General features: G+C 32.5%; 1 protein-coding gene across 4 annotated transcripts; it reads left to right on the top strand.

Moving 5' to 3' along the window:
- Window positions 1-2,156: 2,156 nt before the first annotated feature.
- LOC105334370 (enolase-phosphatase E1) lies at window positions 2,157-10,349 on the top strand. 4 transcript variants are annotated; one of them, XM_066075230.1, is made up of 6 exons: window positions 2,157-2,221; window positions 4,289-4,347; window positions 4,680-4,821; window positions 5,760-6,011; window positions 7,141-7,935; window positions 8,424-10,349. In XM_066075230.1, exons 1-6 carry the CDS (start codon window positions 2,173-2,175, stop codon window positions 9,446-9,448), a joined length of 2,322 nt encoding a protein of 773 aa, XP_065931302.1. In that variant the 5' UTR covers window positions 2,157-2,172; the 3' UTR covers window positions 9,449-10,349. The 4 variants fall into 4 exon arrangements, with proteins under 4 accessions (XP_065931302.1, XP_065931301.1, XP_011436103.3 ...); XM_066075229.1 differs by having other exon boundaries at window positions 2,158-2,221; window positions 7,141-8,115; XM_011437801.4 differs by lacking the exon at window positions 2,157-2,221 and adding an exon at window positions 2,605-2,824 and having other exon boundaries at window positions 4,292-4,347; window positions 7,141-8,115.
- Window positions 10,350-10,797: the final 448 nt, after the last annotated feature.

The following is a 10,797-nucleotide window of genomic DNA, read 5'->3' as shown; positions in this document are numbered from 1 at the left end:
AAAATAGCTTATAATCAAAGTAGTGAAACTACTCATTGGAGTTGATTCGAGCATTTCCCTAAGAGAACCCCGGTCTGACTACATTCCAGTATTACTTACTGCTATAAGTAAGTAAGTAAGTAAGTAAATAATTTATTATAGTGACATGTGTTATAACAATACGCAAGTATTACAAAATGTTATACAAAATAGATAATGAAACACCCGGCCCATTGGGCCTATATGTCACTGCAAATACAATTATAACATAAATATACACATATTACGCATTGCGTTTTTTATACAATAATGATTGTCTGTAAAGGTAAGATTCAATTAAATATTTAGAGGTTTGTCTAGGAAAATTTGACAGTAGAAAAAAAAATACAGTCTAAATTTGACATTACCAGTGTTGGATTATATCCTATATTATTAAATAATTCCCTTCTAAAATCAGAAGAGATTGTACAATTCAGCAGAAAATGACTCTCGTCTTCTATTTCATTTAATACACAAAACTTACATATTCTTTCATCGAGAGGTTCCCCCTTATATCGCCCCGTTTCAATTCTAATTGGGAGTATCCCACATCTGAATTGTGCCAAAATAGATCTTTGAGATTTATGCTATAAGATAACAGCCAATGCAGTACTTTAAAATACTATTACAATAGATAGATAGATTATTTGATATCAAGTCATCATACATATACTGAACATACATATTATACATACAATATTTCAATATTAATTGGTTTTAATTTCATAAACAATGGTGTTTGAAAAACATAGATATTATACCAGTCCAGGATAACCCATGGAAGCTCGAAAGCTTATTTCCAATGGGGTCCTTTCAATAATATGTGAAACATTACTTACATGTATTTAGTTTAGTTTTAACTGAATCACAAAATGTGTTAAATTTGTACACATTACAATCACTGTGCTAGTTATACTATACACCATGTGTACACAGCGATATAAACTGATCCTGAGTATTCATATGATAACATTGATAATATATCGGTAAAATTATATAGTATCTAATAGTACAACATATCACTATTTTGTTTTAAATTAATACCCTTTTGCAAAATAAAACTTTTAACTTTTGTTTTAAAAAAAATTCTCTCCATTTGTACATTTAATATGCGATGGTACAAAAAGTTCAGTCTTTAATACCATAATAGTAGAATTTATATAGATGTCGGCTTGACATGTCTTGACTCAAGGTATAAAAAAAATCTTCATTTGAAGATGCTCTTGTGTTTCTTACACTGAGATACATATATAATTATGATCTCAATGTAAAATGTCCATGTAAGTAAGACGGTGCGCTACCATGATACATGTATATGCTGTCGAAACCTGTCTTCCACATTCAACATATCTAGTGAACTAAGTACTCTATATTTTACAGTATGTAATGGAGATAGGGTTAATATATATTATCTGGCCATCTTGTTTTGACATATTTGTTATTTCTTTTTAAAATATTTTGACAACCCATTACCTTATTCTTTTAAAAAAGGTAATTTTAGGATTCATAACAAAAAATTTGAATGTTGAACACAGCTATAGATTTTTTTAATCCTCTTACAAACGAACGCTCATTATAGTTTTAGACTTTTATCTAGACTTTGCATGGAATGTACTTTTTTATATAGTTTGGCCGGGATGTATCAGCATCAAAAGTTTCAAATGTTTACTGACGTTGATTTACAAGTCATACATAGCTGAGCAATAAAATGACGCATTGAAAGGATTAACAAAAAATACAAAACGACCAGTTATTAAACAACTATTGAGTAATAGTCATTTTAGCAGGATGTTTATAAAAAGGTAATGTAAACGATTAAGATAAAAAATTAAGTGTGAACAACGGATGTGAATTAAGAAATTAGTAGTACCTTGTGCCTTGGGAGGATTCATTGTGATAAATGCTGTGGCGATACTTTGGAAAGTTTTTAAACACATCCTTTGTTAAGATAAGAAAAGAATTTATTATTAATCAACAAAAGTCCGAAAAACTAAGTTACACAGTATAATAACAAAACGTTCAATATAATTATGTTCACACCGTGTATATACAATTAAGTTCTTCCCATCTATGTGTGGATCTGGAGGGACGTCGGTGCACCACTTTTGAATTCCATTATTAGTTAATTTACATGTAGCTAGTAATCTAAACCGAATGAGCCCCAAAGAGCACCGGCGAAAGTTCGAGTCCATTGATAAAAGAGGTAAGGTTATATCATATGTACAGTTAGTGTAGGTTTTCTTACAAATATGAACACCCCCACCCCCCAATGGATTAAGCAAGATTTCTCCCACACCTTATAGAGGGAATTAATGAATTAATATTTTGATTGATTCTTGTTTTAAAAAATGAGGTAGGGCTGAAAGATCTCTCTCTCTCTCTCTCTCTCTCTCTCTCTCTCTCTCTCTCTCTCTCTCTCTCTCTCTCTCTCTCTCGTTTTTAAACTTTATTTATCGACTTGTAGAAGCAGTTATTATTTTTCGAGCTTAAACATTGTCAATTTTGTATTAAAAGTTGAATATTAAAACTAAAGGAGCGCGTCAAACGAATCGGGGTAATCGAATGATTAAAGATCGAAGTGTCTATTATTAAACGCAGCCCATAAGTTTTGTCTGTGATGATCATGATGATCAAACCTGCAAGTCTTGACGGTTGAACATTAAGCAGCGACAGTCTGACGACTGATCAGATAATAGCTGAGCAGCCTACTCTGAATGAAAGGGAATGTATGCAAGAAATAAATATATACACTGCAAAGGAGATTGACAACACGAAAATCGTCTTCACCAACTCTATTACTGGACTGGTATTTTATTATATACTGTAGTGATCCTCTGTAAAGTCTGATAATATATTGGTAATAAGGCAGTCAGTCTGGGGACCCCATATTTTATATTGATTTTTCAGTCTAAGTTCAGTATCAATATTTTGTAGGTGCAGGGTTTTTTTCTGGATTAGATATCTCAATTTATCAAGTAAATACCCCTTGCATTGACCAAATAAAGGTAACTTAATGAACAAAAGCAATTTTTGGACAACGCCGAAATATTTCCTAATGTGTTCATCTGCTGTTTAAATGCATATGACATAATCTCTTTTGCTTCATTTACGTCATTTGGTCATGGTTTTAACTGAAAATATTTGCACAGCTATATGTCGAAAATAATTCATTTGAAATGCCAGTCATGATATTTTGTACGTGAAGAGGACTCAGCAAACCTTTTTCTTTGTCACGTTTTCTTACCCTTGCCCAAATATTGCTTACATTTTAAGAGAGTAACTATGTATTTCATATACCGGTATTCATCTTGGCAAGTGTCTTATAGTATCATAATGGCCATAGCTTGTACAAAAGTTAGGCCAAGAGCCATTATGTGTAGATTAAAAATCAATTGTGAGATTTAATATTGTTGTGCCATAAACTCAGCTATCATACTTAGTCTGTGTGACATCAAAGAGTAAAAAAAGAGTTTCAATAGTGTATTTATGAAGAGTACTACATGTAAATACGGGACTGATTGCCCATTCTGTGAACAATTCAGTTATTACATGCATTATTCCATACACAATCCATTTTAAAGAAATGCCACTTTAATTTTTGTTTTTGAATTATATATAAGTGTATGTAAATTAGCTATCCTGATGAAAGTTTAAAGAACCATCATAATATTTTAAGCAGTAGTATCTACATGTAAATGTAATTGATCCTTTCTTCAGTGTTATTAATTTTACATTGTGGCCAGCTTTCTTATTATCCTTCATTGCCGTCCATGTGGATATAACTAGATCATATAAAATATGGTCTAGTCTTTTGGAGGGATTTGTGAGAGGTGGTGGTATATTCATCCCTATTTTAATGAAATTAAAATGTTCATAAATCTTTTAAGTTTTTTTTAGCAATCATCCCTTAAGCTACAATTTATATTTTCAAGCCACTTGTTTTAAAATGCACTATGTGGTGGATTGGACAAGTGACTCTATGCTCCTTTCTATGATTTGTTGATTAATTAAAAACAGCCAAGATCCCCACTCCCAAAACCATATATTTGCTTATTGCTTTTGTCTTAATAAATGAATAGGTTGTTTGAGGAAGTAGTTATGTACCTTGCTAAAGTGAAAACTTTAAATTTGTAGATATACATGTATAGATATATATAGGATAATCAATCCACTTTTCTGAAATTTATGTTGTACATAAACAGATTGACCAACAGTATGTTAACATACTAAATGTTGTGACAAAGGTTAAGTATTATTTGTTTACTTTCAGCAGCTGTGATGGATGAAACAAACTCAAGAGATTTTCTCATTCAGAAGATTGATGCTTTGGTAATTATAGTACTAGTAGTTAAATTGTGATTATATAAAACCTTTTGAATCTTTCTTATTATCAAGAGTTGTCTGGCTTCCCTTTTAAGTCTCAAAATGTTAAATGTGATTATCTTTCCTCTTGAACCATAAGGCCAATATCAAACCTACAACAAAGCTTCCTTGTATCATTTATCTTAGGTGGAAGGGATTAAAATTCTAGGAAAAAGGGACACTCACCTTTCAAAGAGGAGAAATAACTATTAATGATTCTTTTTTTAAAAATCTTCTTCTTAAAAACCAACAGCACCAAAAATTCATATTTGAAAACGATGTATGTATGTATTCAACAGTTGCTGAAGTTGACAGACTTTGAGGAGAGCTTGTTGATCACTGCTGATGGGGATTCTCTGTATGTCACTGGCTCTGAAAAAGGAAAGAATTTCCTGAAAGATAACCAACACATAGCTGAGGAGTTCCACAAATACTGCTATGGTACATATACTGACCAGATTAATACATATCTACAGCAAAACTCGAATATAACGAACACAGATATAGCGAATTTACAGCTATAAAGAATTCTTAGTTCTTACTCATGTCCTGGTAAAGTTATTATATAAAACTATAGAAAATTGCAGTATATAATGAATACAGTTATAACAAATTTATGGCTATAACAGTAATTTTTAGACCCCAACTTCTAACATTTATCATTTATATAACAGACATTTTTCTATTGCAAAATTCCTTCAAGATACATGCAATTTTAAGATGCATATTAAAAAAACTCAAATACAAATATTATACAGAAGTTTTTGAAGTGAAAAGGTTATATTGACATTTTTCGTGAAGAACGGTAACAATGATGTTGAACTTACGATGGTTTGAAGTACCGGTACTTGCAGCTAATTATTCTACATGTATAATGAATTCACAAAATGATTTCTTACAGATTCCCTATAAATGTATAACGAACAATGGCTATAACAAAGTTTATTCTATGGTCCCTTGAAATATGCTATAAACTGGTTTGCTGTACTGATTCTATCAAATACTTACTGTAAAATTTTAAATACTGTTAACCAACTTTTATCAGAGTTCAGGATAATTTTCTGAAGTTTGTAAGATGTTACTAGTTGTGAATATTTCTCTGCGCAACCAGTTAAGGTACATATGTGTTAAAGTTTATCTTCATATGCTCTGTTTTTAAAAAAAAATTTTAGTTAATTTTTTAAATAATGACTAATTGCTTATTAATTTCACCCCCAATAAGAGTTGGTTGACAGTAAGATACCTGTACATTAGTTACTTGTGGCTTTGAAGCACAAGCCAAACCTAAGGCAATAAAATTTCAAATATCATTACAAATAGCTTGAACTATATTGTAGATGCATAGTTATAACTAACACAAATGTTTAATTTTTTTTAAGACAGTCCAGTGAAATCTTCAAACTGCACTTCTTTATGGAAGCAGAAGATTTCCTTCGGCAAAGAACCATCTGGGAAATTCCCTGTTTATGTCAAACCTGCCTTCACTGTTTACAATCTCAATAATGATGAAGAAGAGCACCAGACAGAGATATCTAACATAAGATTCCAACAAAAAAGGAGTTCCAGCTTCCGAGTGTTTGATATTGCCGACCAGAGCTATTCCTCAAACAGCTGGATCAGACGGCCAAACGGTACCAAACTCCAAACAAGTGTTATATTGATTTCATTCTGTGTATAAAATATTTTTTTCATGATGTCATATTTTTACTTTTATTTTGCAAATATTAATATTTTGGAAAAATGAAAGAAATTATGTGTACCATCAAAAATTGCCAAAACTAACTGACACATGCAAACAATTGTCACAGATTTTTGTTTCATTTTGGCAAAAATTGTAACTTTTGAAAATCACTTTTAAAAAAGTTATATTTATATTCTTTTCTGCTCAAATAAAAATCTTGTTTAGACCAGTACTGATTACTGGTGGTTGCTGTCAATTATTAAATTCATTTTACTACAGTTTACTACTGAAATTTTGTAACATGTAGCAAAAACAATTAGCAACAATTTTGTAACAGTTAGCAACATATTTAGCAAAAGATTTTATGATTATTTGAAAAGAAACAGATTTAAAGTTTGTTTTAATTAATTTTGATGGATAGCATATAATTTTATCCCCCCCCCCCCCCCCCCCCTTGGCAGAAGGGAGGGCATATTGCTTTGCTGCTGTCCGTCTGTGTCTCTGTTGGTCGGTCCACCAACAGTTTCTGTTCACTTTCTTTGCAGAGGTTACACAATGAAATGAAATTTGGTATTGCAGATTTATCATAATACATGTAATATCCAAGTCAAGTTCGATTTTGGGTACTATCGGACAATTTTCTTTAGAGCTATGCACCTTTGACATACCGTATAAAAATTCCAATTATTTGCAGTTTCTGTTCATTTTCTTCACAGAGGTTGCACTTATTGAAATGAAATTTGGTGTGCAAACTTATCATAATAATATCCAAGTCAACTTCAATTTTGGATAATTATTCGCAGTTTCCATTCATTTTTCTTTGTGGATGTTTCCAAGGGAGGGGGCATAAGTGTTTCACAATCATCTCTTGTTCTAAATGTTTTTAACATACATATTCATACTATATATTTACCCATAGAAATATTCATGATCATTTATGAATGAGTACAAAGGTATCATTATTTGAAGGGTCAATGTCAATACCAAGATATGATTTAAGGAAGCTTTGTCATCCAATATGGCCATGTTTATTCAGTTATAATGAAGGAATACTATACATGTATTAATTTCAATTGCAGCCGATTCTCTCATTGGACCCAAAGGAAAACCCAATGTAAAACAAGATATTCCTAAGAATTTTGAAGTAAAAGTATGCAAAGGCAGCAAATCTACTCAAATCAAAGTATCGCCAATAAAGGTGAAATCAGGACAGTCTCTGAAAAAAGGCATTAATCTAGATGTGACTAAGAAATCCAACCATGCTGACTCAAAAAGTTCCAAAAAACCAGGTTATGATGAACCAGATATCACCATCATAGAACACTCTGATGAGGACATGGCTGAGGGAAAGAAGAAAGGATCTCCTGTGTGGTCCCCAAAAATTGTCCTTAGAACATCTCGTGTTAGTAGGGCAAGAATGGATTCCACCAAACCTGAGAAAAAAGTCACTGCTACGTCAAAAGCTGTCTGTGAAGTTAAAGACAGCGATACGGATGAACTGATCAAGGTTGGTTCTAAGTACAACATGGATAGTGAGGACATAAGTAAACATAGTGATGATGTGGAGAAGGAATCAGATCAAAGTAAAGAAGCAGCTAAGGGGACATCTATGGCTGGTCCATTAGCGGGAGATGACTCTGACTTGGATCAGGACATCCCAGAACCGATGGAATCAGATGATGTAGAACTTAGTGACTATTCCTTTTTAGGTGAAAATGAAGATGATCCTCACTTGGTTCAAGGAGCTTCTGTTAGTGATATCAAACGTCAGAAATCAAAACAACCAGATGAAGAGAAATCTTTTACTAGATCTGATAAAAAGGTTGTAAATGATACACAACCTGATAAGGGACCCTCAAACACAAAAAATCATGGTGAAACTAAGAAAAATAATTCTAAAACATCTGGTTCACCAACAAAGAAAACCCCTGATTATGCTTGTAATGTACTGGAGAAGGGGGTTAACTCTGGAAACACTGAGACCTTTCAAGATAAAGATTTACCTTTGAAATCTTCCCACACTCAAAGCCCAACCCAGAAATCTCCTGCTAAGGGTAATGTATTAGAACATTGACACATCAGTATTTGCATTGTATCCTAATCAATTATTTTATACTGGTATATGAAATTATAAGTAGATTCCCTAAGTATGATATTAAATCTTTCCACATGCAGTTTATTTCATTAAAATACATGTACCGGGTACCTGTTACTCCTCTTTCCAACATCATTTCACTGGCAGTGAAATATCTAAAAGGCGATCCTATTTTAAATTCAAAAGTTTAACAAAATGTTTAGTCTTTATAATACTTGGTACTATTGTTGTGGCTTAATACAATTTTCTGTTTTATTTTTTTTTCAGGATCAAAAAAGAGAAAGAATACAACGCCCTTGATGAGGTCACCACAAAAAAAGATAAAGGTAGAAATGATTGATGAAACTGAGCCATCTCCAGCAGAACTGGCTGTACAACGTGATGGTGAGTGTGGCTCAAAACCGATTGCAGAAATGGAGTATCCAGATCCATTGTATGATACAGAAGAATCAATGGAGACATTTGAGAAGGAAAGTTCAAACATAACCTCTCCAGACAAGAGTTCTAGTATAAGTTCAGCAAAGGAAGCATCAAAGAGGATCTCAGAGGACTTACATGTAGGAAGTTTGCCTAAGAGTAAACAACAAGAAGAGGTAGCAAGAAAAGATGTGAAAAACTCTCCCAAAACTAAATCCCCAAAAATTTCTTGCAAACTAAAAGATGTAGAAGGAACCCAGAAGAAATACCTGGTAGTAAGCTTAGAAAAGATCCCAGACACAGATATTCAGCAGCCTGGAAAGTCAGTAATGAAAACTAATTATCAAATACATAAAAATACTCCTGAAGTAACCAGTATGTCTTCTGCAGATCTGAGAAAGTCCAGTGAAGAAGGCATTGAAGAATCAGTACAGCTTACAGAAGAGAACATGGACAAATTCACAGAAGAATTCAAAACAGCTGCCTCGCAAAATGCACACAATAACAACCTTTCTTCAATATCAAAGCAGCCAAATATAGAAAAAGTAGAAACAACTTCAGGTGAATTTGAAAAGGATTCAGTTCCAAAAAGTAAAAGACATATCTTAGAGCCAAAAAAGCCTAGAACAGAAACCTTTGACAGTCATTGTACAGAATCAAAGCCCCTTGCTGTAACAAATATGGAAACATGTTCCTCTGTATCAGAAAAGAGTGAACAAGAGAAAACTTCTAAACCTCTTTCAAACATTCAGGGTAAGGGTAACAATGCTGCAAAGGCTGGTACTGGGAAAAAGGTGATAGACTTTAAAAACTTTAGCTTAGATTTAAGAGCTTTAGCAGTGCAGATGGCCAAAAAGAAACAAAAGAAGAATTAGAATGAGAAAATTTTACTGTTGGTGATTTTTTTCAAAGGCTAAGCTCACCCCCCCCCCCCCCCACCCAGTTATACACATATCCTTATCATGTATATTTTTAAGGTGAGATTGTCTATATATTATTATCTTATCATAATTTAAATTTATATATTTTTTTAACAAAATGTCAACTGAAGACCAATGTAATGTATATTTAACCCTCTGTCTTAAGATAGTCTTTATATGTTTACTTTGCATGATCATCCCATATCAAGACCAGTTAAGAAGAATATACATGCAAGTCTACAGGAAAGATAGCTTTTATAGGCTTTATTTCTTCTAAAAATATTAATGTATTGTTAAATAGCTTTCACGGGGATGTATTTAACTCAGGTGCCCAATTACGGCTCATAAGCCCACTGTTTCACAGATATTTACTGGAAACTAACCATTAGTTTGTTAACAGAAATTTGGAGTTTTTTATCATTATACACATACATTTTGAACATTTTAACTTTTAAGCAGATGCAGTGCAGCAAGTCATATATTATGTTCATATTTTTATCTGTTTCAGTATATTTTTTTACACTTATTGACTGGTATCCATGGCATTATTTTCATCTTAATTATACCCTCCTGAAAGTGTTATTCATTTCTGTGTTTCATCCACCGTAGCTGGATTACGTGGAACGTAAGTTATGCCCAAGCTTACAAATCTTGTGTTTTATCATACTGACTCAAGGTCATTTGATCTCAATTTTTCGTGTAGATGCATTAATATAATATGACACTATAAATTATTAAAGAGAAATATTGGGTCACTCTTCCCTATTAAACAAATATAGTTGAATTGTAAAATAACATGTATTAATGTGTTCAATTTATATTTTTTGTATCATAATAATAAAAGATAACAAATGTTTGTTCCATATTTTTAAACTTATTGGTTTGTATATGGTGTTTTTAGCCTCAAAGGTTTGATTACGTTATTATTACTAGTACATGTTTAGACTTTTAACAGGACTGCAAAATTAAAAGTACATGTACAGACAATGAAAGCAAGTCCATGTACCTGTTGTCCAGTTATCATTGAGATGATGACACATTTTGAAAACAATAACCTATATTGTAATGAGAGATTACTGGTGAAGTGAGCCAACTTGTATACCCCTGGCTCCCCTATCATTTTAAAATCAATTGGACAACTCATTGAAAGGGGCATAACTCTCCAAAAACCTTTAATCAAAGTTTCCTGCAACTCTGCAAATCTGTACAGTCCTCCTTGTGCCCCAAGCAACAAATTTGCAGGGGTTGAAGTGTTTGCGATCTGTCAGTCAGTCAGGGGTCTTTCTTTGTCAGCACATCTTCTC

The sequence above is a fragment of the Magallana gigas genome, chromosome 2 (assembly GCF_963853765.1).
Source record: "Magallana gigas chromosome 2, xbMagGiga1.1, whole genome shotgun sequence".
Lineage (NCBI taxonomy): Eukaryota > Metazoa > Mollusca > Bivalvia > Ostreida > Ostreidae > Magallana > Magallana gigas.
This window is presented reverse-complemented; position numbering and strand designations above follow the sequence as displayed.